The 25,576-nt window shown below is 39.6% G+C and overlaps 1 protein-coding gene across 1 annotated transcript; it reads left to right on the forward strand.

Annotated features, from left to right (window-relative positions):
• Positions 1 to 336: 336 nt before the first annotated feature.
• Positions 337 to 17,644, forward strand: ZBTB11 (zinc finger and BTB domain containing 11). The gene is made up of 11 exons (XM_070942734.1): positions 337 to 798; positions 2,835 to 3,070; positions 3,220 to 3,451; positions 4,008 to 4,864; positions 6,071 to 6,250; positions 6,658 to 6,891; positions 8,079 to 8,223; positions 9,251 to 9,368; positions 10,739 to 10,897; positions 13,151 to 13,326; positions 16,897 to 17,644. The coding sequence occupies exons 1-11, from the start codon at positions 489 to 491 to the stop codon at positions 17,406 to 17,408; spliced, it is 3,159 nt and encodes a 1,052-aa protein (XP_070798835.1). The 5' UTR covers positions 337 to 488; the 3' UTR covers positions 17,409 to 17,644.
• The last annotated feature ends 7,932 nt before the right edge of the window (positions 17,645 to 25,576 follow it).

Below are 25,576 nucleotides of genomic sequence, written 5' to 3' on the forward strand. Positions count from 1 at the left end.
AAGGGCTAGGCGAGATCTTCCCAGACCTCACTTCCGCTTGTGCAGCAGCCATTTTGTCTTTCCGTTGATCCGGCTGCCCGAGCTTCTTCCTCCCACCCGTCGCCGAGGACCGCGAAACTCCAGTTCCACCTCCTGGGGCCCGATTCCTTCTGGACCCGATGCTTCGGGTTTTTCTTTATTTTAACCCTTCCCGTAATTCCCCCTTCCCCCTTGCTTTCCCCTTCGCTCGCTCCGAGTGGTCTCCTTTCTAACACCTGTGACAGGAGACACCACCCACCCACCCATCCACCCGCGACGCCTGCTTCTCTTCTTCGGAGAGTTCCCTCGCGTCTCCTCCGCTGGGGACCCGGGGGCTCAACCCCACCCCACCCCATCCCCGAAACAGAGCTGGACCCGCATCGGACTCTCTCCTTCCAGCGGCTGAAGTGCCCCCCCTCCTCCGCTGACGAGGGGGCGTCCGCCGGCCGCCGCTCGCCTGCCCGCCCGCCATGTCGAACGAGGAGAGCTACTTGGCCATCCTGCGTTACTTGACCAACGAGCGCGAGCCTTACGCGCCGGGCACCGAGGGCAACGTCAAGCGCAAGATCCGCAAGGCCGCCGCCTGCTATGTGGTGCGCGGCGGGACCCTTTACTACCAGCGCCGGCAACGGGACCAGCAGCGCTTCGCCGAGCTCGAAGTGGTGCTGCAGGCCGAGCGTCGCGCCCGCCTCATTCGGGCAGCCCACCTGGAAACTGACGGCTCCCACCGGACCCGCTTGCAGACTTGGCAGCGCCTCTCCAGGCGCTACTGGTGGCGAGGTGAGGAAAAGGCGCTGGGTGGGTGGGGATGGAGGGGAGGAGGAAGCGGCGGCGTGGGGGGGGGGGGCGTCCCTGCGTGACCGGTCTTGAACCAGCGGAGCGGGCGAGCCGAGCATGCCGGCTGGCTGGCTGACTGACTGACTGACTGTGTGTTCGGAGGTGCCTCGCAGCGGCGCGGTGACACGCGCGACTTCCTCGCCCCACCTCCGGTCTTGAGCGCCGCCTTCGTCAGACCGAGGCGCTCTCTTTCGAAGCTGCTCAACACGGAGGCCAGGGAGTTGCGAGGCTCGTTGCCGAAGATGAGAATCTCCGTGGGAATGAGCTCCTGCTCGAAAAACGCCAGTTCAGCTCACCGGCTGCCTTCCCCTGGATCACTTAACCAAAGGCTAATCATTGTGAAATGAACCTCGTTGTCTGCATGATTCCGCATGTTGAACGCTCAGATAAAACATTTAGGGCTTCATTTGATCAACGGGTTAGGTCAGTGTTTCTCAATCTTGGTAGCTTGAAGATGGGTGGACTTCAACTCCCAGAATCCCCCAGCCAGCAGCGCTGGCTGGGGGATTCTGGGAGTTGAAGTCCACCCATCTTCCAGCTTCCAAGGTTGAGAAACACTGGATTAGGTTAAAAGGCTTTTTTTTTTTTTTTTTTTTTTTGGATTATTGGTACGTTTGATGGGCATGTCTACGGAGAGTTTCGGTCATCCTGGTCATGGTTGTGCTAAAGGTGCTTTTTCTTTTATGTACACTGAGAGCGTATGCGCCAAGACAAATTCCTTGTGTGTCCAATCACGCTTGGCCAATAAAAAATTCTAATTCTAATTCAAGAGACAACTGGACTTAAAAAGAAGGCAACTAAGAGCCTTGATAGTACAGTGGTTTAGTGCCCCCTGTTATTAACACAGCTGCCTGCAATTTCTGCTGGTTCGAATCTCTCCAAGGCTCAAGGTTGACTCAGCCTTCCATCCTTTCTAAGGTTGGTGAAATGAGGACCCAGTTTGTGGGGGCAATAAACTGACTTTGTATAAAATATACAAAAGAATGAAGGCTATTGCTTAACGCATTGTAAGCCGCCCTGAGTCTCCGGAGAAGGGCGGCATATAAATCAAATTAAAAAAAAAAAAAAGTGACCCAACTGTCTGCAAGGAATATAAATCCTTCCATTTTCCACCACCCAGTCAGAGCTGAAGAAGCTTCTTGGATAAGAAGCTCCACGTCTTCCAAAAAAAAAAAAAAATCCACCAAGAAAGTCCAGTTGCCTCTTGAAAAAGTACCTTTGGTTTTGATGTGCATTGACTCTTCAGTGACTGCCAATGTTAAAGTTCCTTTTGAGCCTTTTGAGCTCATATGTTGAGACGATGAGCTCATATGTTGAGACGATGTGAACTGTAATCCCCAAACGAACAGCAATGATTTAAAAAACAAAACTTTTTTTTATAAAATAAGGGTTTTCTAAATTTTAAGCACATTTTCTTTTTGTAATACAAAATGCAAGGCAGACGTGCAGCTTCAAATCTGATATAGCACTAATCAAGAAGGCTCCTAATTTACATAAATTAGCTTACTATATAGACAGAAGGAAGCTGGGTATTTTCTGTAAATTATCAGATATGAGTTCTAATGAATCAGACTTTTTTGCATAATTATGGATTTCAGGGTAGAAAGTTTGTAGTAGCAATGTGAATAGCCAGAGCATTCTATATAGGCAGAACAAAAAATATGACTTGTAAAGAATCCTCTCTGTTTTGTTTCTCCATATGTTTTTGGTTCAATACTATCCCATAAGTATGGAAAATTTCATTTTGTACATTTTGTAGAAAGTATAGGTCTAAAATTGATGGAAGTCCTGACATGGCAGGAAGATTTGAAAATAAGCAAAAACATTGGCTCTGATTTAGTCTGTTTCCATGCAACCAAATAAAAGGTAAAGGATGAGTGTTTTCGAATAACTGCCCAAAGTTGAAAAATTAATTTAAATATATCAATTTATGCATGAATAAAACAATACATACAAAAAGGTTTTGTGTTTTTTTTAAGGTATCCTGAAGCAAGTTAAAGATTATATTAAAGAATGTAGCAAATGCCAGGAAAAATTAGATCGTTCTAGATCACTGTCAGACCCTTCTGAAATGTTGGAAGAGCTAGGATTGGATGCAATTTCTCATGAAGATAGTAATGAAACAGATGATGAAATAAATAATTCCACATCACTGCCAGCAGCATCACCAAAACCAGTGAAAAAGAAACCAATAGCCAAGCATGAACTTGTATTTGTAAGTAAATGTTCTTGTATAATTAGTATGGAAATTTATTTTACATTTATACCATAAACAGTTTTCATACATAGCAGATTTAAGATGATACTTAATTTACTTTCATTTGTTTTAATTGTAACAATATGGACTGTCTTTTTTGATGCCAGGTCGACAGTAAAGGCCTTGTGAAACAATCTTCTCCAAAACATTCTCAATCAGTTTTGAATCAGTTGAACCAACAGCGACTTTCTAGTCAGTTCTGTGATGTTACCTTGCTTATTGAGGGAGAAGTGTACAAAGCACACAAATCTATTTTGGCAGCCAACAGTGAATACTTCAGAGAACTTTTTATTGAAAAGGGAGCTGTTTCCAGCCATGAAGCAGTAGTAGATCTTTCAGGTAATGTATCATATCAATGAGTTTATTAAATATGAGGATTTTAAAAAGACAATTCAATAAACTATATAAAATATATAAAGAAATGCTGCCAAGTTTTCCTAAAGAAAAGATGCTTGGATTTTTTGTTTATTGTGCTTTTTATTTAATTTTATAGAAGTAATTTGGACAGTGTCCACTGATTTATTTATTTAGTAAATTTATGGCCTGTCTTTCTGAATAAAAAGGGACCTATTCTACAATAGTGTATCTATTAATATACCCACATTTAAGTATAACTAAAATTATTTTTATATAGTAATGTTAAATACAGAATTATATCATAGCAGTTTATGACATTAGTGAAAAGCACTGAAGCAAATGTTTACTTAAAACAGAGATAAGGAATGAATGCATTTCTATGTAGAGAATTCCTAAGATGTGTGACAGCTATTGAAAAGAGACCCTGTCCTTAGTTTTCATCAGACTGGCAGACTTCTGTTTTTATAAAATAAATGGTGAGGGTCTATTCTTTCATCAAATCTTTCTAATTTTGTTTGTTTTGTGTGTGTATGTGCAGGATTTCGGAAGGCCAGTTTCCTCCCTTTGCTAGAATTTGCTTATACTTCAGAATTAGTTTTTGATTTTTGTAACATGGCAGCTGTAGCTGAGCTAGCTCAGCATCTTCTCATGACAGAAGTCTTGGAAATCTGTGAAAATGTACACAAACAGATGGAAGATAAACAAATCACCGTATACCAGAAAGGAGATGTCCAAGTAGTAGAGGTAGCTCAAACTATTTCAGAGCAGAATGAAAACGAAGCCACCGATAATCCTGTTGCCAGCACTGAGCAAGCAATATCTACTGAAGATCCAGTAGCAACGGTGAATGGAACATCTTCAAATACCGAGGCAGAAGAGATGACTGTGTCTGAAACTGCATTGCAAATTGTTTCAGAGCCTCCTGCGAAGAATCCTCCTGAGCTCCCGGTGCATACTCCTGCTTTGGAAACAACAGAAAATGAAGAGAAAGCCCCAGTAATGGAATGTTCCACAAATCAAACTATAACACTGGTGCAAACTGAGCCTTCAGTAGCAGAGCAAGTTATTATTAGTACTCAGGCTGAAAATGAGGCTGATCAAAATACAAATGGAGATCCAAATGTGAACAGTGAACTTAATGTGAGCAGTGAAGCAAATGCAGAAGTTGCTGCTGAGGATTCCCAGGAAGGGCTTAAGCGAAAACGTGGTCGGCCTTGTAAAATGCAGGACAGTCCACAATCACAATCGGAGGCCACAGCTCTTAGTCAAGATGATACTTATAAAAGCAAGCTTCGCCAGCGATCTGTTAGTGAGGGTGGCTATATTCGACTGCACAAAGGTACTGAGAAAAAACTACAGAACAGAAAGCCAGGCCCCAAATCAGCTATCCAGCAGGTATAAGTGTGCTAAAAATCTGTTTTTTAAAAGAATTGTCTGGGGGTGGACAGGACTATCTATAAAGACTATCTATTGAAGTTGTAAGACTTTACAAATACATTTTTTCCTTCTGGCAAGCCCAGAAAGTGATATTATACTTAGACTTTAAAGCACCTAAAAACCATATATACTGTATATCAGCTGTACAACAGAAAGATTTTAATTTTCCTGTTGACAATAACAATTATATGTAGACAAACTGATTGAAGTAGGGACAGATGTTACCTTAAGAGAGGTAGCTGTATGATATTGTTAATTAAACCTGTGTGCCACCCAATTCTCAATAACTATTGACAGCTGACAATCAAAAGAAAAAATGGCAAGTGGGACAATAAGATAGAATGAAGCAAGAGATCTCAGTCTCCTTCACCAAAGATCTGAGTAAAGGACTAGGTCCTCACTGCTCTTCTAAGAAACATCAAAGTTGGGGCCATCTGGATCTTGGTAGAGGAGACCTCATTTCAGAGAGCAGGTGTTCCCACAGAAAAAGCATGTCTTGGGTCTTGACAGGTTACATGATTTAATCAAAGGAACGCAGAGCCCACCAATCTTGTAAGATCAACTTTGTTGGGCAGATAGTATGACAGAGAGGTTTATTTACTTCAAAAATGCTTAAGAATTCAATGCTGTATGTGTTAGGGGCATATACAAAAAATGTGTATACAGATTATATTCTTTCAAACAACTTTTTTATATTCCATCAAATACAGATACAAATTTTTAAATGCATTTCAATGCATTTAAATGCATTTTATTGAGATTGATTCAATGTTTTTGTTTCCTATCCCTTAGATAGAACTAATAATATTTACCGTTTATGAGATTATGCTGTATGTCAATAGTAAGAGGCATGATTTGGCTAAACTGATGGACTGGGAAGCTAAATATGACTGAGTGGAATTTGGATGGGAGATTTTCAGGAAAGATCAGAGCCATGAGTTACATTGCACTATTTTTTAAAATATGACTTGAAAATAATGGCAACTAACTTCTATATTGTTAAAATACCAATATGGTTATGTTCATTAAGTCACTAGGAGTTAACTCAAAAAAGATTGGCTTTTCTGGTCATGTATGTTGCTTCTCTGCAGGTAATATGTTTGAGTTGTTGGTTCTCTTTTCTGTATAACTAATATTAATGTTAAATATCAATTTTTTAATCAGGTTGCTATGAAGCTAGTGCAAAGAGGCAAGAAGATGAAGCAACCCAAAAGAGAGATTATAGAACACAATGAGGCAGAAGCTCAACACAAATGCAGTGAATGTGGGATGATTTTCCAGAGACGCTATGCTCTTATAATGCACACATTGAAGCATGAGAGGACGAAAAATTATAAATGCCCAGTAAGCACTTGGTAAAACGTATTATGAGTAAAGATTCTTATGATAGTGTTAAGATATTCTTTGAATGCCAAGTTTCTCTGATAAAGTTTAACCTGATAATAGTTCTTGAACATACACTTCAGTCCTTATTTTATAATGATCAAGATCCATGGTTTGAAGCATTATATTGCAAGTGGGTGGCCATTTCCAAGTCTGGGAAATGTAAATAGAGTTGATTAGACATATCTGGCTAATCAACATTTGATTTTCCCAGAGCGGAAAGTACATCTTTTATCTTTCAATTGAAACATATACATTATAGTTACAGTTGTATGTGAATACACACACACACAAACACACACCCCATCCCTATATCCCTATTTTTTAAGTAAAATTTCTCACAAGAAGTCAAATATTTGTTTCCTTAGCTATGCAAAAAAGAATTCCAGTATGGTGCTTCACTGCGAGCTCACCTTGTTCGTCACACCCAAAAAAATGAAGTGACTGTTGCAACTGCTAATATAGAAGAAAGTGGTGCTGCCACGAAGGGAAGAACTAAGCGAGAATTTATCTGTGATATATGTGGAAGAAGTTTGCCTAAACTCTATTCTTTGCGAATCCATATGTTGAAACATACAGGTGTAAAGCCACATGCATGTAAGGTAAAAAAAAACCTGTTTCCTTCACTTCAATGTTAATGCACTTTCTCTGGTAGAAAGTAAGTTTTGGAATTCTTTTCCTTCGAGGTCCAATTTGTTTCCTCCTGAATTTTAGGAAAGCAGTTAACATCTGTTGTTTCATCTAGTGCAAGTAGAGGACATACTGTGATAAATGTTTGACATTGACAAGTGCATGATTTTGCATATTTCTGAATAGTTCTAATATTGTAAATGCTGTTTATATTGTAAGTGAGCTTATTTATTTTTGAGATGGTTGTTTTCAATCTATGGAATTATTTTGATTGTTAGTCTCCCAGACTCTTCAGGTATGGAAAACATTGTCAAATCATAGCAATCATAGATAGATTTTTTTCCCCATTGCAGTCTGTCCCTAACCTGGTCCTTTAGGTCTTCCAACAGTGTGCTTATTACCGCTACAACTACCTTGCTGATCCTCTCCTTTCCTTTCGTTCCATATTTCCCAGCATCAGAGTATTTTCAAAGCACTATGTCAGGGGTCTCCAACCTTGGCAACTTTAAGACTTGTGGACTTCAACTCCCAGAATTCCTCAGCCAGCTTTGAAGTCCACAAGTCTTAAAGTTGCCAAGGTTGGAGACCTCTGCACTAAGTCTTTGCATAATGTATCTGAAGTAAGACATTTATTTAGTTATTTATTTAGTTATTTGATTTATAAGATTGCCCAAATCAAACTGCATGTCTGGATGGTCAACAACAACAAAAAATATTTTTAAAAAGGATAATTTGTCTCTCAAGTGAGAACTCTGGATTAGTTCAGCAATCCATTTATTTGTTTTCTTGGCTGTGCATGGTATTCTCATGAGTTTTCTCCAATACCAAAGTTCCAAAGAGTTGATACTCTTTCTATCCAACTTCTTTGAATCCCACTACCATTGCCTTCTGCACAGTTTGAATGATGTCTTTGCTATTATAAGTACAATGATCTGTGTTTTTGATGTCTTTACTGTCCCTGAATAGTTGTATGGATTTTGTGCAGTTCAGATCTCACAGTCCTAATCTAATTTTCCAAAGAATGCTAGCCCTAGGAAAAAAATGTCAAGTACTTATGGATCATGCAGTATAAGCAGATTCAGTGAAACTTTCTTCATCTTAGTGTATTGCTGTTCACCTTGAAAGACAATATTATTTTTGTGATGTCGTTATTTAATAGATTTGTGGAAAGTCATTTACCTACAAACATGGTTTAAAGATGCACCTTGTGTTGCATGAGGCACAAAAGCAGTTTAAGTGTGAATTGTGTGACAAGTCCTTTGTCACAAAAAGAAGCCTTCAGGAGCATGTAAGCATTCACACAGGTAAATGACACACGTTATTAATTAATGCCAGAAATAAAATAATGTAAAAAGGACTATAATGTCACTTCTCAATCTAATGGGTTTTCTCTTTCACTTTATTTCTATAATTTTATACATCCAAAAAACTCCTACACAAAGTTGGTTCTGTGTAGTAAACATGCTTTAAACATCAGTCTGGCCAAAATGCCAATCAATGGGAATTTATATGGGTGGTTTTTTAAGACTAGAAACCAGCTATATTTAACAACCAGTGCTGTTAACTGAGTAAATTAAATGTAGTCTCTAACTGTGACAGTTCACCTCATTGATTGCCAGGGTTGAGTCAGCTGGACTGGCTAGCTTCTTCCCTTGCTATTTCTAGGACTGAATGCTCAGTGGGGTTGGGCAACAGTCTGTATGGGACCAGTATTTCATTATTCATTCTGAGGTTGTAGAGACTGTGTTACCTGTTGAAACCTCCAAACAAGCTCAAAAAGAATGTATCGAAGTATAGAGCCAGTTTTCAGGAATGTATAAAACATGTATGCTTAACTACAGCCACATTTTTAAGTATAAGTGACTTCAATAAAGAAAGTGAAGCATTCTACACATCTTTGGGCAGAGTCTCTGAAGTCAGCTTTTTTATGCTCTATATTTGACCAACTGTTTTAATCAGTATGTGAAAAATTATTTCATACTGAAAATTATTATTAATATATTTTATTTCATATATTATTTGGGAACAGGAAACAGCCATAGTAGTTAAGAATAGTGGCATAATGGTATCATAAAAGTGAGAAGATTAAGATTTGTTGGGGGGAGGTAATATGAGAAAGGGGAGTTGGATTATTTATTTGAGTTTTAGAAAGTTTGTGTGTTAAGATAATTAATAGAATATGAATATTTTGTTTCCTATCAAAAATCAGGGGACGGTTACTTCTCTTTTTGCCAGATTGTCATCAGATGTCAGCTCTAGGAGCCTTTGGAAGTTGCATGTGATCTGTAGTATGTCCAGCTATATATCACAGATACTTTTTATCATTTTCAGGAGAATCAAAATACTTCTGTTCACACTGTGGAAAATCTTTTCATAGAGCTTCAGGACTTAGTAAACACTTAAAGAAACATCAGCCCAAACCTGAAATCCGTGGCTATCAATGTAACCAGTAAGTATAATTAAGATTTTAAAAGGTTTGAAAGTAGTTTGGCTAATCTTGGTAGGTAATAAGTGAAAGCCAAAATTGCTTAATTGATTGATTTTAAAAAGCAAAACTTTATTCATTCTTAAAAAAACATTTAAAACATACAAAAGCTTGATTAAGTTAAAAGTTAACTTAATCAAGGAACAAATTTACATATACATATACAATAAACGACTTCAACTACTAACTAATTTCTATTATTATATATACATATATACAAACCTACAGTGACATATTTCATTTTCTATCTATCTGACAGTGCATTTTTTAAATTATGTTAATTTCCTCTAAATTTCATCTCAACTTAATTGATTGAATTATTATAAAATTTTTAAGAACTTTGAAAAAATTTGTAATAGGCAGTCTTTAGATTAGAATTGCAATACCATTTTTATTAGGTATTTTTAGAGTATGACTTAAGCTATTATATTGTAGCATTGTTCACGGTTCCAGATAGCCGTGATCTAAATCTTTCTCTTCAGCATTATTAGGTTGTTTTGGCTGGAATTTTTGCTCCTTAAAAACATTTCAAACATTCTAATTCTAATTTCTTTATTCTTCTCCTTATTGTTTTCTTATAACAGGAGCTCAGCTTTAGTCTTTTCAGCAGTCTCCATAACGGAATTCCCTAAAGGGAATTCTCCTGTTCAGGATTTCAGCCAACCATATTTGTATTATATAAGTAGTTTCAAGTATAGTATTTTGCTCTCATTCCATATTGACACTAAACATTGTATAGCTTTCAGGTAAATTCAGTGCTCAGTGAGCTAGAAATCTTTTTATCTGAATGAGTGGGTTCTCCATTAGATTTCTTTAATTTTTTTAATTCCTTGTTCCTCAGTGTCTTTGAACTTACCAATGCTCTTTGTTTTAGTACCTCTTGGGTTCCTTAATATAATAATAATTCAACTAATAATTACATATTTGCTTATTTTCACTTATTGCTCTTGCTTGTTAAAATTGTATGAATCTTATTTTTCCATTGAATAGTGCATGGAAATAGTTTATTCCAAAGAAAACAAATTGGAACCATTTTTTTATGATGTTATTTATTCCAGAGTAAAGTAGCAATATTGGCTGTAAAATAGTTTTGTAAACAATTCTGGAAAGTTAACTACTTTAGAATCATTACTTTTTTCATAATCTGATAGGTAATTAACTATTTTGTAGCACAGGCAAATTGTTTCATATTTTTATAGGGATTGTTTTCAAATATGAAATAATAGTATTAATGCATGTATACACATGGCTGCACTGTGGTAACATTTTTCTCTCTTCTTTACTAAGGACTATATACATGTACTCTATATTATTCATCACAAATCTAATTTCAGGTGTGAGAAAAGTTTCTATGAACCCCGGGATCTCCGCCAGCATATGAACAAACATCTTGGAGTGAAACCTTTTCAATGTCAATTTTGTGGGAAATGCTATAGTTGGAAGAAAGATTGGTATTCTCATGTAAAATCACATTCTGTTACTGATCCATACAGGTAAACAAAGCTGGGTACTCTTGGCTGCAAATACTTAGATTTAAATGACAACTTTATGTAACCTGTAATTTTGCTCATGTGATGGGATAACTTTTAAATGCAAAAAACATCATACCCAATGAAGTTACTGAAAAAGCTCATTTTATTTTGCCTCAATATTTTGTTTTGATTTTTTTATTTAGGCAATCTATTTACCAATTTATTCAATTTCAGCAAACTCTGCCAAAGCTGTATAAATCTGATTATATTCATCAATCTGTTTGTAGATTTAGACTTTCAGTATTTAGCTTTTGAATTATTAAGAACTCTTGGTAAGGCAGAACTCTTTGCAAATCAGAAAATTAAAAAGATGATGTAAGTGGATGATGAGCTATGAGATTACATAAGAATTTCACAAGACTCTAGTTCTAGTATTTTACTTTTGCTAGCAGGTTGGAGAGCTATTTTGAACTACATCAGCTTTCCTATATACTGTATCACTCCACTAGTTATCATTACTTATATTTAAAACGTTTTTGACTAAAATATTTTTTTAGTAAAGTTAATTATCATGGAATATAAGAAAAGGTTTTACTTGAGGTTTTTCCACAGTTTGGAAAATAGTAAAATATTCTTATTTATGCTCCAGTTGACTTTCAAAATGATTTAGATTTATTTTTCCATAAAATCCAATATTAGGGTCACAGGGTGAGCAGGGTGTTGGACTAGATCTCTAAGGTCTCTCCCAATTCTGTTATTCTACTAATATTTCATAATGTATTCAAACCAGATACCAATGAAAGAATAAAAATGTAAAAGAAATTTTACTCTTACTTTAACATTGTAAGCCACCTGATTATTTGGAGTTAGATAACCTCTAACGCTAATAAAATCAATCAATACATAGTTCTTGGAATTTAGGAAATCAATAATACATTATTTATTCTTATTAGTGACTAGTGACAATGTCACGACCTTTTGTAGCAAAAAAGAAAAACAGTTGATATGGCAAACTTTTATTTACAATTGCAGATAGTAAACTGAAAAAATAATGGCTTGAACAAAGCAGTCTAATCAGTAGTTGAGGTATCAAATGTATTTAGTGTTTTGATTTCAACTATTCTTTTAAAATTGCTCCTGTAATAAAGTAGAAGTTCCTTCCTACTGTGTTTTCCCGAAAATACGACCTACTCAGAAAATAAGTCCTAGCTTGATTTTTACACATGCGCCCAATATAAGCCTTCCCCCAAAATAAGCCCTAATTAAGACCCCGCCCATTCCAGGGTGCACAGGTAAAGATTAAGGTAGGGTGGGGATGGGGGTGGAGCTGCCCTACTAACTTACCTTCAGACATTTGTAGCCAGGCCTTGCACACCTTGGGCCATTTCTTCTGCAGCCAGCAAGGCTTTTCTGAAGGCCTCTGTATCTGATAACAGAGCTCCGGATTGATCTGGAGCTCTGTTATTGACTGCAGATGCCTTCAGGAAAGCCTTGCTGGCCTTGCCAGACCAAGAAATTCCTGAAGGCCTCTGATAGCAAAAAAGGGGCAGAGGGTGACATGCGAAGTGAGGTGAGTCAGTGGAAGACATCTTCCCCCCACCCTTGCTTTCAAGGATCAAGAGAAAAATGCATCTTGTGGAGTGAGAATATGATATCAATGGAAGTTTTGCAGTGTTATTTGGGCACAAAAGGTTCCTGGTCAACAAAAATACATAGAGCTATTGCTAGTTTGCAAATGAGGAAAAAAGCAAGATGGTGCTGAAAAAGCAGGGTTTTTTTTAATGAACTCTGCATGACTTGCATAAAATTTAGGGTTATAGTCAGCCCGCTCCCTTATCTTTTCCAGACTTCAATTGGAGACTATTTGCCATTGGAACTGAGAAAAGAAATCATAAAGAAGGGTGTTCCTGAATCATAAACATTATTTCTGAGACAAGATGAAATTATATTGTTGTATAGAGCAGGAATTCTGTTTTGCTTTATTTAAAGCACACCATCTAATACTGCATCTTTAATTATTGTATTTGTATATTGTTATAGAGTTTTTTTAAAAACTATCATTGATAGGTATATAAAGGGCCCCATTGTCTCTCTGAGCTTTCTAGAAAATACTAGCTTTTTAATACTAGTTCTCCACTTTCACTTGTCCTTACTTTCAGAAATGGTAAGCACTTTAACATTTTTTCATTACAATAGTCTATTCAAATACTAGATTAGCATTTAAAAGGTATGTTTTTGTGTACTTTATCAAGCTGTTATTTTCTTTGTGTTTAGATGCAATGTATGTGGCAAAGAGTTCTATGAAAAAGCTTTGTACAGGAGGCATGTTAAAAAAGCCACTCATGGAAAGAAAGGAAGAGCAAAACAAAATTTGGAACGTGTTTGTGAACATTGTGGGAGAAAATTCACCCAGCTTCGGGAGTACAGAAGACATATGAACAACCATGAAGGTAAATGAAACAAGTCTGATTTTAAGAAATAGCACCTTTCTAAAGATATTCAAGATAAGATATTTATTACAGTCAGGGACCAGCTGTAAACCAAAGAGTGAGACAGCAAATATGAATCACAATTAAACTCAATAAAACTAGTGGTAAAGCAGTGATTGTTTTACAATAATAAAACAAAACTTAAGTTTAAGTTTATTAAATTTCTATACCGCCCTTCTGAGGGACTCAGGGCAGTGTACAGCCATATTAAAACACATGAATTTATAAAATTTAAAACCAATTAAAATCAGATATATGAAATTTGGCCATCAATTTAAAACACACATACACCCATTTAAAATTCATATTAGGACAGTCCGGCTTGCTGAAACAGAAGGGTCTTAAGGGCGTGGCGAAAAATGCGCAGGTCGGGGCTAAGACGAAGCTCTAGGGGCAGCTCATTCCAAAGGGCTGGTTCCCCCACAGAGAAGGCTCTCCCCCTGGGTGTCGCCAGTCAGCATTGTTTGCTGACACTAAAAACAAACACTAAAAACAAACACTAAAAACAAAATTTAGCCTCATTAAGAGAAATAAGAGCATATTGGTTAGATCAGGGGTGTCAAACTCATGGTCCAGGGGCCAGATCCGGCCTGCGGGTTGCTTAGATCTGGTCCGGGGGCCGCCCTGGAAACAGCAAAGGACCGACCCGCAGTGCCTCTGCCAGCAAAAACAGAGTTTAGGAGGTCTAGGTCATCCTGATCTCCGTTTTCGCTGGCAGAGGGTTGCAGGAGGCCGTCGCAGCTGAAAACGGAGCTCAGGAGCCCATTTTCTCTGGCAGAGCGCTTGGGCCATCACAGGCCCTCAACACGAGTGACACTGACCTGGCCATGCCCACCCTGGCCACGCCCACTCCAGCGCTCCCCCCCCCCCACACACACACACCAATGTCAAACAACTCTGATGCAGCCCTCAATGAAATCAACTTTGACACCCCTGGGTTAGATAATACTAGTAGCAATTGTAAATAAAAGGGATCTGTGTGGTCTTCAAATCTGAGTAGATGGGGTATTATTAACTTAAACTGGATATCTTTGTAATAGAAACAGTATAAAAGTCATGGGTTAGTGTTTCAAGGACCACTTCACCGCAGGGACAAAGCCTTTCTTCAAATGTGATGTCCTGTAGTTTCCCCCTGGGAACAGCTGTTGGGAGGTCGCTAAATCTTGCCAGGGACAGGGTGCTTCTGAAATTGGGAGCAGTTATTTAGCTTGAAAAAGCCAAATGAGTGCCCCAAAACATGTCTCTGAGTGTGGCAGCTAGATCTTATTAGGCTTCCATATCCTTGATGTGCAGTTTAGAAGCTGCCTCTGCATGTTCATATCCCATCATTGGTATTACCACAGCATTTCTGTTTCTCATGCAATGGCCTACCTCCAGATGAAACAAAGTCATCACTTAAAATAAGAACTATTAAGCCTACAAGGGAAAAAAAGTGACTTTAACCAATAAGAGAAGGTGGATTCCAAAAATAACTTTTGGGTTTCATTATACCAGCCTTATGGAATAAAACCATATTAGGAATATATGGGAACATGTCATATGTTCCTTAAAATTTTGAATTACACCTTTCTTAAAGGAGTGAAAGACATTCACAAAACTGTTATTTAATTTTAAACTTAGAAGGTTTTAAAGTTGATAAGAAAAAGCTGATGCACCTAACTTTATATGAAACCTGAATTGTCCCAACCTGTTAAGTCATCCAAGGAGAAATGCTCAGTTCTCCACTTTTAGGAAGTGAGGGAGCTGAAGGCAAGAACTGCTGCTCTGCAGTGGCAATTCTCTGGAATCGCCCCCTTGTAAAAATCAAATTGCCACTTCTTTTCTGTGCCAGCCAACAGGATAGCAAGCTGATGCTTTCTAGTCCAGAAATATGCAAATTGGATAGAAATTTTTGGTGGAAAGAGTCTCTTTCTCTATAGCTAAAGATGACAACTGTATTGTAGTCAAGGCTTGGCACAGGTTAAGACCACAATTCAATAAACAAACAATAAATCTAGGGGAAAAGATGAGAGACAAGGTGGGATAGAATCCAGACCTCCAAACACAGCACGACAAGGTAAACATGGCAGAGCTGAGGCTTGAAAAGCTGTTTTCAGAATTTTCCTCACGGAGTTTAGCCAATAAATAAGTCATGTGGAACCACCACACAGACACACAGCTGAGATACTGTACATTACCCAGTAGTCTCTGTTCTTCTGCCAGCCTCCTCCTTGGCCAGAATGAAGTCCTCTGTGTTTAAAGCATGCCTCTGCTTGGGACTGGGTGGGTGAACCTCGGAGCCTGAGAGGCTTGCCTTAGCCAGAATGGAGTTAATTGACTTCAACACTGCTGAAATTACACCCTCCGGAAAGCTATTATCTCTAGAAACCCCTGACTCTACTTCTTCTGTCTCTTCCCATTTCTAGTCCAGCAGGGTCATAACATCCTCCTTGTTGAATTCAAATGTGTTCCAACTACCTAGATTGTTTAGTAATCTTTTTACTTTTAAACTAATTGTTACTTTTTACTGCTACTTTCATTTGGCTTCCTTTATGGTTTATTTTATTTTGTTTTAAATTGTTTTCTGTACTCGAAGACTATGGATATGTTCATGTTTGAGGCGTCCTTGGTGTTCTCTGCGCTTGGTTGTTTTCTTGCAGATGTTTCATTACCCAAATTAGATAACATCATCAGTGCTAGTCTGAAGCATATTCATGTTTCCATCTCCTGTAAACGATTCAGAGTCAGTGGCAACACGATAGAAATGAATGTGAGACTCTTTTCTTCTGTTAGTCTTTGGTACATTTGGTTTGTGTGCATCTATTTCTTTTTTAATTTCTCTCTCGTTTTGTAATTTTTGCCATCTTTATCTTTTATTTTTGTTTGTTATGGTATTTTTCCATTTCAATAATTTTTTTATTGGTTTTTATTTATTTCAAATGGTTTTAACTGGGATTAGGCAATAATAATAATAATTAAATAATAAAGATGGCTGTATAAGCATAGTTTGGCTTTAGGAAAGATGAGAGAGCTGAAACAGATAGGCTGTGTTTGCAATGGCCCTATTGTTTTCTTTCACTTTTGTATGGAAAAATGGATGACAGATTCCCACAAATCCCATGATTTACTTAAATCAGAATCTGTGGAGAACTGAATCCAGTCCTAGCACTGTTTTAATTTCTACATTTCTGATTGAAGGTAAAGATAATTAGCTAATTATAAATTATGTAACTGAACAGATTTTCTATTTGCAAGTTGATATTTTCTTTTTATCTGTTTAAAATTAGCTTTTTAAATTGTAATCACAGTAACATACAAATAGATGGGAAGGAATGCCATTTTTCTGTATTTTAACACTAACAAATATTTATTAACCCAAAATATCCTGGGTTTATAGATGACTTGTCAAGATTTCTCTATGCAAAATGACTATATAAAGGCTTATATTATAATGAACTTACTGGCTGTGAGAAAATCTTATCTTAATCATTTTTATAGTAATTTTCACTTTTAAAGATTAGTAAATGCTTTCTTTCTGTTTCTGTTGAATAGGTGTTAAACCTTTTGAGTGTCTAACTTGTGGTGTTGCTTGGGCTGATGCACGTTCCTTAAAACGTCATGTAAGGTCACACACTGGAGAAAGACCTTATGTATGTCCAGTATGCAATGAAGCCTACATAGATGCCCGTACCTTAAGAAAGCACATGACTAAATTTCACCGGGATTATGTACCTTGTAAAATCATGCTGGAAAAGGACACTCTTCAGTTTCATAATCAGGGGACTCAAGTCGAACATGCCATCAGTATTTTAACATCGGATGCGCCAGAACAAGAAACAGAGGTCTGTACTGAAGAGATCGAGACTGTAGTAATTACTGAAGAAACACTTGACACTGTTGCAGCTACCGAAGAGTGTTCAACAGTTTCTACTCTTTCTGACCAAAGTATCATGCAAGTTGTCAATTATGTATTAGCACAACAACAAGGACAGAAAATAACAGAGGTTACAGAAGCTATTCAAACAGTAGAAGTAGAGGTACAGCATGTTTCTGATCAAGACTGAATACAAATATTCATTAACGTAGTACCTTGGCGGAACAGCATGTAATTAACAAAATATTAACTGTCTGGCTGGACTTTTATAGTAATTTCAGGATCCTCTTCTGAGTTTTGTGAAAAAACATACATCTGTAATTTAAAAATAAATTCACCGGATAAGTAATGGACTTGCCCTAAGACTACTGCACCAGATGTAAATACTTAGTTAAAAAAACCTTTAAAATAAAATCATTTATGTGATGGTGATAGTTATAATGTAATTTTTGATGCAGCTATTTTTTTTTGTTGAACATTTAATATACCAAAGATTTGTGCCAATCATTTTCAGATTGTAGCTATATGAAGTTCAAGGAAGGGTATGATCTACAAAAATTATGAATGTTATTAATGGAGATAACTATTGTGGTATAATATATTTACTTAGTCAAAATCTCTGCATAATTTCCTTTAAGTACAAAAACAGTCTGGATGGCATAAACTATCTTATAGAACAAACTTTCTGTAAGAACTATTTCAAGTCAGGCATTAAACCATAGGCAGTTATGGGACAAAAACTGGGCAGTATCAGTCAAGCATGAAACATCCTGCATTTCCTGTTTTGCTTTATCTATTCTGAAAAATACTTCCAGGATTACATGTTTTGAGATTAGCTAAAGTATTTGTATATATCATGTATAAACTGATAAAAATTGGTTCAGTTTAGGATGAACTAAGTACAAATGCTGTATATAAGAAAAATTGGATTGCTTTTAAATTTATTTCTGTTCACCGTAAAGGTCCTAAAGTTTTAGCTTTCGTACTGTCCTGATATTTATATAATATTCTGTCTTAAAATTATGTGAATTAAAGTTTGTGAAAAGCAAACCAAAAATTACCTATTATAATTAATATACAACTTTGCAAAATAATAATAGCAAACAGTAGTATTGTATGCAATATGTAATGTTTTTAATAATTCAGCCCCACTTGCCAATAAAATAGCTTCATGAGCAAAAAAGGGATATGGGCAAGTCCATGTACTCCATGTAGCCTTAAAAATATGTACAGGTAATCCTCAATTTACAACAGTTCATTTAATGACCAAAGTTATAATGGCACTGAAAAAAGTGACTTGACCATTTTCACACTTAACCATTGCAGCATTTCAGTTCTGGCCCAAGTCATACTGGCAAAGTAGAGAGGTTAAGTAGAGTCTATTTATTGCTCACTTATCACAGCATCAGAAGACCTACCAATGGTGCCAGTGAACCTCCACCCCAGCCCTCAGTTTTTCCTCAGTCTGAATTCCTCGGTTCCACAAACTAAGTCTTAGCTGACCCACAAGACAAGAGGGAAGTAACAGTACCCACAAGTACCAAGTCTCCCACACAAGCCCAGAGTTCCCAAAAATCAAAGCATGATCCAAAAGTCCGAAGTCAGGGAGCCAATTCCAAAGTCCACGAATGAAGCCCAAAGTTCAGAGCCAAGAAACGTGATCCAGGGTTCCAGAAAGCCAGGAAGGTGCACATCAAAGCAAACAGGTGTTCCTGACAAACAGACTTCCTCCAGCATCTGGTTCAATAATCTTTCCCCAGATGTTCCTTGGGAGAAGGGGTGGAGCTGCTTACTCGCCATCAGCCTCACTGGTCTCTGTGCCTATTCTCACCCACAAATCAGGTGAGGGAGGCAGCTGTTCCTCATCAGAGGTGGTCTGGAGCCTGTTATCTGCGCTGGCCCTCTGCAGCTACTCCACTCCAGTTGGCCGTCACGACCCACTGCTAAGACAATCTTGGGACTGCCTCGTCCTCAGCCCCTGGCTTCTCCACTCATTTGGAGTGGACTGTGCCCTCCCTGTTAGACAGCCCAGTTCCAACTCCTCCTCCAAATCAGGATCCAACAAAGCCATGACAATCCCCATGGTCACATGATCAAAATTCAGATGCTTAGCAACTGAGTCGTAATTATGATAGTCAGTGTCCCAGTCATGTGATCCCCATTTGCGACTTTCTTAAAGCAAAGTCAATGGGAAAGCCAGATTCACTTAATAACTGCAGTGATTCATTCAGCAACTGTGGCAAGAAAGGTCAAAAATGGGACAAAATTCACTTAACAACTGTCTCGCTTAGCAATGGAAATTTTGGGCTCAACTGTGTTCGTAAATCGAGGACAACCAGTATTGTAAAGTTGTCATGCTTCATGGAAAGACTTCACCTGAGAATTAGATTTTTTCAAAGGAAGGTTTTATGGATGTAAACAATTAATCCGTTTCTCTAAATTTTGTCATGAAAGCTTCTTTCATGTGTTTTTGACAGTTTAGAAAAATAGCTGTTTGTTACTTTTAAAAAAAGCCCTGCATTAATTGAGTTTTTGCCTGCAAAATAATGTGATCAAACCAATATTATGACTATTCTTATTCAAAAAAAAGCACATCATCTAAAACATTTGTTTTTTTGTATATTTTTTAATTTATGGTATATAATAGAGGTAATATGCCTCACTCTGAAAGTCCAAGGGATAGATTTCTTAAAACAAGGCACTGTAAAAAGTAAAAAATTTAATAGATTACTTTCATTATAGCTAAGAGTATTAAAGATAACAGTTTCCATATTATTTTTGTACTATCACTAAATATAATTTGTCATTTAACCATTGCAGGATAGAGTAAGGTGCTAGTTGTTCTGCTTGTATTTTTATTTATTTGTTTAAGAAAATTTATATGGCTCCCAACTTACTTTCAGTGACTCCAGGTGGCTTTGCAAAATCAGAACAATGGGCAGATTGCGGGAATTCTAATTTAAATATAGCATCTAAACATTTGTTGTTTCTAATTTAAGGTTTCCCAGCACTCCCTTTAAAATGTACTAGTAGTACAATAAATTGGTAAAAGTAAGGTAAATCTGATAAAAGCTGTATCACTATTTTAAATGATTAGTACAAATGAGTCTGTCAGCCTCCGCCTTTTCTGCTTTGGCTGCCATAGTAACAGAAGGGGGGAGAGCATGTAACATGCGGGGGGAAGCGTGCTGGAGGAGGAAAACGAAACCGATAGTTAAGCCACCGGACTGTATCTTTGAAGCTGCCGTCAGGCCAACGGTCGTGGCATTCCTGATTGATGATGCTGGCAGACGTGTGCTTCCACCTGACCCCTTGGAGACCTTTGGATTGGATGATTTATGGTGGACAGTGGGAGGAAATGCTTTCTATATGCACTTTTTGTGCGTATTGCCTTAGATTCTGCTTTCCTATGGTTGCGTTCACTTCATCTCTAGTAAAAGTACCTTTCTCTATAAACAATGGAGTTTGGGTCATTCTTTCCTGGACTTTGAAGGAAGCACACCTGACATTAAGCAGAATCTCAACCTCCAGTCATCCCGGATAAACACCGAGGGGGCTGAAACCAAGACATGTCTGACCAAGAGAGTGAAGGAGACCAGATGGGAGCTATGGGCTCTACTATAACTTTACTTCAAGCAGAGAAAGAAGCTGCAGAATGGATGAAAAAAATTCAGCTGAGAGAGGAGCCAGAGGAAGCTAGATGGTCGAGGGAAGTAGGAAGGTTGCCGGACCTGGGAAGGACCCCCTAAGGAGTAACTAGCTCCAGACCTCGTAAGGGAGAGGCGGTGTGGCTGCAAGAGCAAAAGGAGAGCCTCATGATTGCTCAGGCAATGCAACTCCTCCGTGATACCGAGGAAAGCCGGAAAAACCGTGAGTCTTATGTATTCCCTGTGGGGAAGGGAGGAGACTAGCCCAGACTGGATCCAGAAGAGACACCCTGTGGGGGAGAGGAAGAGGAAGCTGGGGAAGAAACATCTCAGGCTTCTGGAGCTCAAGCGAGGGATGCAGCAGCCCAGGGACCCCCAGCCTTGCAGGCCCCACCCCGCAGATGCAAAAAGCCAAAAATTCCCCCCCAACCAGAAAATATGATAGGATCCCGAAGACTTTGGGGCTTTTTTTGACCCAAGTGTGGAACCACATGCAGGACTGGGGGGAGGATTACTTATCAGATGCGGCACAAGTGAGATACGTCACGAATGTCTTAGAGGGAGTAGCAGCTGAATGGATGGTGGTTCTCCACAATAATAACTCTCCCTTGCTGAGGAATTACAACCTGTTCATGGGGGCCCTTAGGAGGCGGTTTGAAGACCACCTAGCTGAGCGGAAAGCGAGACTCAGAATGAAGGGTATCCAGCAAGGCCGGAGATCGGTGGCAGAATACACCCAAGAATTTCGCGAACTGGCACCCTACATGACAGGGTGGTCAGAAGCGGCTCTACTGGAGAGTTTCAAAGACGGACTGAATGAAGACATATACAAACACTGTAGAGCACGGGGGGTCCCTGATGCAGAGTTGGTACGTTGTAGCTTAGGATGTGGAAATCGAGCTGGCCCGAAGCTGACTCCGAGAAGGTCGTGCAGGGGACCCGTCATCCCTCTTCTACCGCAAAGGAGCGCCAAGGGCGGCCGCGGGGAGAGCGGAATTCAAACCAAAATCGAAGCCCTTCACATGTTTCAAATGTGGAAAGGAAAGCCATCAGGCCACCAAATGTTTCTCCAAGCCAGTGCCAAAATCTACCAGCTCGGGACCAAAAAAGGCTGACAAAGCACCCGCAAAAGCTCGTGAAACCACCCTGAAAGGAGAAGTAATTGAGTTCGCTCCCCGAAACCAGGGTGAGTTGGGAACTCCGACCATTGCAGATGACAGTGGGACGGACTCTGACTCTGACTCCGATGATCTGGTGAGTCACATTGAGGGCCCCATGCTCATTCCCATAGAAATAAGGGTGCGGTCTACAGGGGCACATGCGCAGATGTTAGCCCTATTAGACTCTGGGTGCACCAGGTGCATAATCAGCCCGAAAGTCGTGGAGAAAATGGGCCTGAGGCTAAAAACATTAAAAAGGCCCATGGCTTTCTGTCAATTGGAGGGATCGATTGCAGGAGGGGGCCCAGCCAGCTTTGTGACCGAACCCATTGAAATGCAATTGGGGGATCACGTAGAGACCCTCAGGTTTATTATGGCCCCTAGCATGGAACGATCCCTCATACTTGGACTGCCCTGGCTCCGTAGATGGAACCCACGGGTTAACTGGAAAACGGGGGTTTTGCGCATTCGCACCAGAAAATCAAGACTAGAGAGGGAAGAAAACCCCCTGGAGGACGGAGTAGAACACGAAAGGGCGGAAGTGGCAATAGGCCACATCGAAGGGGAGGAAAAGATTCCAAAGGAGTATTGGGATCTCCGAGAAGTTTTTAGTGAAAAGGCCTCGGATGTGCTACCCCCCCCCCCACAGAGCTACAGACTGTACCATTGAAATACTCCCCGGGGTGAAACTCCCTAAGCCAAAGATCTACCCCATGACCCCTCAAGAACTAGAGGAATTGCAAAACTTCATTGATAAAAACCTAGAATGAGGTTTTATCCAACCAGCCAGACCAAGGGTGGAGGCACCTGTAATGTTCCGAGAAAAGAAAGATGGCTCCTTTTGTTTGGTAGTTGATTATAGAAATATCAACGCTATTTGCATGGAAAACGTTTACCCCCTGCCGCTCATGAAGGACATGCTAGCACATCTAGGAAAGGGGGAAATTTTCACCAAACTGGATTTACGAGAGGCATACTACAGAGTGAGAATTAAGGAGGGGGATGAATGGAAAACTGTGTTTAACTGCCCACTGGGGTGTTTCCAGTTTTGAGTGCTCCCTTTTGGACTACAAGGAGCCCTGCGGTGTTCATGCAATTGATTAACGAAGTACTGCATGAGCACCTGTATAAGGGGGTGCTGGTTTACTTGGATGACATTCTTATCTACTCTGAGAGCATGGACGACCATGTGAAATTGGTGCGAACTGTCCTGAAAAAACTCAGGGCTGCTGAACTAGATGCCAAGCTCTTTAAATGCGAATTCCACCAAAGCAAAATTGACTATCTTGGATATTGCATATCGCATGAGGGAATAGAGATGGACCCTGGAAAAGTTCGGGCAGTATTGGAATGGGCTGCACCACGCACCCGCAAACAACTACAAAGTTTCCTCAGATTTGCTAATTTCTTTAGACAGTTTATCCCCTCGTTCGCCAAAATCGCGCTGCCAATAACAAATCTTCTGAAAACAAAAAGTGAAGACAGATCAAAGCCCTCACGAGCCCTTGAATGGACTATGGACTGTCAGGCGGCATTCAAAAAGTTGAAACGGTTGTTTGCTGCTGAACCAGTCCTCAAACATCCGGATATGGAAGAGCCTTTTGTAGTATAGGCAGACGCGAGCGATGTGGCAGTAGGAGCAGTACTTCTGCAGAAGAATGCAGAAGGGAAATTACAACCTTGTGCCTACACGTCCCGCAAATTGTCAGAGACCGAAAGGAGATGGGCCATATGGGAGAAGGAAGCTTTTGCAGTGCGATGAGCATTGTTAACGTGGAGACAATTTCTTGAAGGAGCTAAGAATCCTTTTGAAGTTTGGACTGACCATAAAAACTTGGAGGCTTTGAAAACACCACGTAAGCTGTCACCAAAGCAAGCTTGCTGGGCTCAGCACTTCAACCGTTTTAATTTCACTTTATGCTACCTTCCTGGTAGAAAGAACTTCATGGCGGATGCACTTTCCAGATTGCCTCAATACAACAGTGCCAAGGAGGAAGTGGTTCGGCCTATCATACCTGTGACACAACTACCAGCGCCAGTAACTACCAGAGCACAGTCGAGGGCCGATCCAGCCCTCTCGGGCGATTTGCTTCAGAAACTACAAGAAGCTCTAAAGACTGACGAGTGGTTTCGGACTCACTTGAATGAATGTACACTCCGTGATGGACTAGCTTGGATTGGGGCCAAATTGTATGTTCCGGCCAGTTTAAGAGTAGTGGTGTTGCAGCAAGCTCATGACGCCAAGACGGCGGGACACTTTGGATTTGTTAAAACTACATCTCGTTAAAAGACAATTCTGGTGGCCTGCACTCAAAAAGGACATAGAGGCATATGTAGCTAGCTGTCCGGTGTGTGCCTCAGCTAAGAGACCTCCGGGGAAGCCCCCTGGTTTACTTCAGAGTGTGGCAAGGCCAAATGCTCCTTGGAAAGAGATATCCATGGATTTTATTGTAGACCTGCCGGAGAGTGGGGGGTGCACAGTCATTTGGCAGTAATGGATTTGTTTTCCAAACAAGTGCATTTCATCCTGTGTTCTAAAATCCCTTCAGCTAAAACCTTTGCAAAATTATTTATTCAACATGTTTATCGATTACATGGGGCTCCAAAACGTATAATCTCAGACAGTGGTGTGCAATTTACCTCCAACTTTTGGAAGGAGTTTTTAGGGTTAATAGGCTCCGCCCAGGGGTTAAGCTCCGCCCACCACCCCCAGACAAATGGGGCTTGTGAGAAAACCAATGCCATGTTAGAACAGTACCTAAGATGTTACATAAATTACCAGCAAGATAACTGGGTGGACTTATTGCCATTTGCGAAGGTGGCATATAATAACTCCATACATAGCAGCATCGGTTTCACTCCATTTAAGGTGGCCTCTGGCCAAGAGTTTGTGCCAATCCCAGAGCTACCACAGGATAACCCACAGAACCCCTCTTTAATTGAGTGGATCGAACAACTACGGGGTACTTGGGCAATAACTCGAAAAGCTTTAGATGACGCACACTGAGCACATAAAGCCCAAGCTGACAAAAAGAGGTGTCCGGCACACATTTACAAAGTGGGTAATATGGTTTATCTTTCCACCAAATATTTACAGACCTCCCAGAAATCAAAAAAGCTCGGACCAAAGTATGTGGGGCCTTTCCCAATCACTAGACTCATCAACCCAGTCACAGTTGAATTGGAATTGCCAAAAAAAATGAGACAAATTCACCCTGTGTTTCATGTTAGTTTACTAAAACCGAAACATTCGTCCCCTTTGCGCCTGAACCAGGACTCTCCTCCGGTCCCCATACTAATAGAAGGGGAACAGCATTTTGAAGTTAAGGAAATCCTGGATTCTAGGAAGCATCACGGTAAAGTGCAGTATTTGGTGGCTTGGAAGCATTTCCCATTATCTCAAGCTGAATGGCTGAATAAACGTGATGTCCGGGCACCAAAGAAAGTTCGGTTGTTTCACACCAAATATCCTGATAAACCTAATTTCTGTGTTATGTTGTTTTCTCTTTCCCTATTTAGGACTAACATCTCTTCTGCAGAGGGGCCGAATG

This window comes from Pituophis catenifer, unplaced genomic scaffold, assembly GCF_029215685.1.
Source record: "Pituophis catenifer annectens isolate HBS135680 unplaced genomic scaffold, rPitCat1.0.hap2 SCAF_4, whole genome shotgun sequence".
Classification (NCBI taxonomy): Eukaryota; Metazoa; Chordata; class Lepidosauria; order Squamata; family Colubridae; genus Pituophis; species Pituophis catenifer.

What these genes read in the sequence shown, in the direction of transcription:
- ZBTB11 (XM_070942734.1), top strand. Translation starts at nt 489, where the DNA reads ATGTCGAACGAGGAGAGCTACTTGGCCATCCTGCGTTACTTGACCAAC. An exon ending in CGTGGCTATCAATGTAACCA is followed by an intron (nt 9,369 to 10,738) that starts GTAAGTATAATT and finishes ATCTAATTTCAG; the next exon opens with GTGTGAGAAAAGTTTCTATG. An exon ending in ACATATGAACAACCATGAAG is followed by an intron (nt 13,327 to 16,896) that starts GTAAATGAAACA and finishes TCTGTTGAATAG; the next exon opens with GTGTTAAACCTTTTGAGTGT.